This window comes from Atta cephalotes (genome assembly GCF_000143395.1).
Source record: "Atta cephalotes unplaced genomic scaffold scaffold00104, whole genome shotgun sequence".
Classification (NCBI taxonomy): Eukaryota; Metazoa; Arthropoda; class Insecta; order Hymenoptera; family Formicidae; genus Atta; species Atta cephalotes.
The window spans coordinates 45,536-47,577 of NW_012130168.1; the positions used below are offsets into that span (position 1 = coordinate 45,536).

Sequence of the window (2,042 nt, forward strand, 5' to 3'; positions counted from 1 at the left end):
TATTATATATATATATATATATATATATATATATAAATTAAATTATTAAATTAAATTATTTTTATGATAACTTACTGAGAATCATCTTAAAAGGCATGTAATAAAAGTGATTTGAAAAAAAATACAATACTAAAACATCATACTCAAAACATCAATTATATTTTTTAGTTGGTCTAGGAATGGTCACAAGTTATTGAGTGCATCGACCGACAATAATGTATGCATATGGGATGTTTTGTCTGGAGAATGTGATCAGAAATATAGATTCCCTTCTCCAATATTAAAAGTACAGTTTCATCCAAGAAATCTCAACAAGTTTTTAGTATGCCCAATGCGTCATGCTGCTGTTATGGTTGATGTCGAAGGAACACACAGAGTAATACCACTTGATGAAGATGTATGTAATAAATGACGTATTTCGATATTACCTTTCACACATAATTAATATACTAATTTTGCTAATATATCAATATTTGCGCGCGCGCGTGTGTGTGTGTGTGTGCGCGCGCGCGCGCGCGCGTGCGTGTGTGTATATATATTTGTGAAAATTGACAAGATTAAGTGTTACTTCTTGTTGATGGAATCAATTTTTATTAGCAAAATGTCAATGATATTGAAAAATGGATCAATTAAATCTTTTTGATACTTTATATAAAAAAACATTTAGAGATTTATTTTTAAATATTTCTATTAACTGATATTATTAAGTATTTCTATTATATATAACTAATTCATTTTAATTGAATGTATAATAAGAGACTAAAACTGGTAAAGATAAAGTTACTCCAATTTCAGAGTGATTTAAACATAGTAGCGTCATTTGATCGACGCGGAGATTATGTGTATACAGGAAACGCTCGCGGTAGAGTTTTAGTTCTTGACGCTGAGACATTAAATGTAAAAGCCTCTTACAAAATAACGCAAGGCACTGCTAGTAACACAGCAGTAAAAAGTATAGAGTTTGCACGGCGAGGCTCGTGTTTTCTAGTTAATACCGCTGATAGAGTAATTCGTGTATATGATAGTACTGAAATATTAGCGTGTGGCAAAGATGGTGAACCTGAGCCAATACAAAAATTGCAAGATCTTGTAAACAAAACAATGTGGAAAAAATGTTGCTTTTCTGGTGATGGAGAATATGTGTGTGCTGGATCAGCAAGACAACATGCATTATACGTATGGGAAAAAAGCATAGGAAATTTAGTGAAAATTTTACATGGGACCAAAGGCGAACTTTTACTCGATGTTGTGGTAAGAAAATTGAATTTATAATTATCATCATATTCCTTTGACTAAAATTTAATATTATATGATAATATTATAAGACTGCTCATGTACGCAATGTCTTTTATTTCTCCCTCTATCTATAGTGGCATCCAGTCAGGCCGATAATCGCATCTATATCATCAGGCGTAGTTTCTATTTGGGCACAAAATCAGGTAGAGAATTGGTCTGCGTTCGCACCGGATTTCAAAGAGTTGGATGAAAATGTTGAATATGAAGAAAGGGAAAGTGAATTCGATTTGAGCGACGAAGATAAGTCTGTCGTTCAAGGAGAAGAGGCTCAGGATGAAGAAATAGAGGTTGACGTTGCATCAATTGACAGAGTTGCTGCATTTTGTAGCTCTGATGAAGAAACTGAAGATATTGGTTCACTTCAATTTTTACCTATATCTCCAGATGTGGAAGATTCCGAAGATAATCAAGTAATGGCACACGAACCGCCAATGAAGAAACATCGATCACACGATATAGATTTACAGGGAGCACCGACTGACGGTAATATCTCACATATTTTAAAAGTAAAAACATAGAGAACGGACTGTGTGACTTGCGGCGTATATTAAAATGATAGATAAAAATAAAAGAGAGAGAAGGCAATTGATTTTCTATCTCTTTCTATTTAACAGTAATGAGTGTAATGAGAAGAAGATTGGCCGTCTTCCATGTTCTCTCTCTCTCTCTCTCTCTCTCTCACACACACACACACACACACACACACACACACACACACACCACACACACGCGCGCGCGCGCGCACT

The 2,042-nt window shown here is 34.3% G+C and overlaps 1 protein-coding gene across 1 annotated transcript; it reads left to right on the plus strand.

Annotated features, from left to right (window-relative positions):
- Positions 1 to 172: 172 nt before the first annotated feature.
- Positions 173 to 1,814, plus strand: LOC105625018 (retinoblastoma-binding protein 5 homolog). The gene is made up of 3 exons (XM_012206359.1): positions 173 to 397; positions 796 to 1,251; positions 1,371 to 1,814. Exons 1-3 carry the CDS (start codon positions 332 to 334, stop codon positions 1,812 to 1,814), a joined length of 966 nt encoding a protein of 321 aa, XP_012061749.1. The 5' UTR covers positions 173 to 331.
- Positions 1,815 to 2,042: the final 228 nt, after the last annotated feature.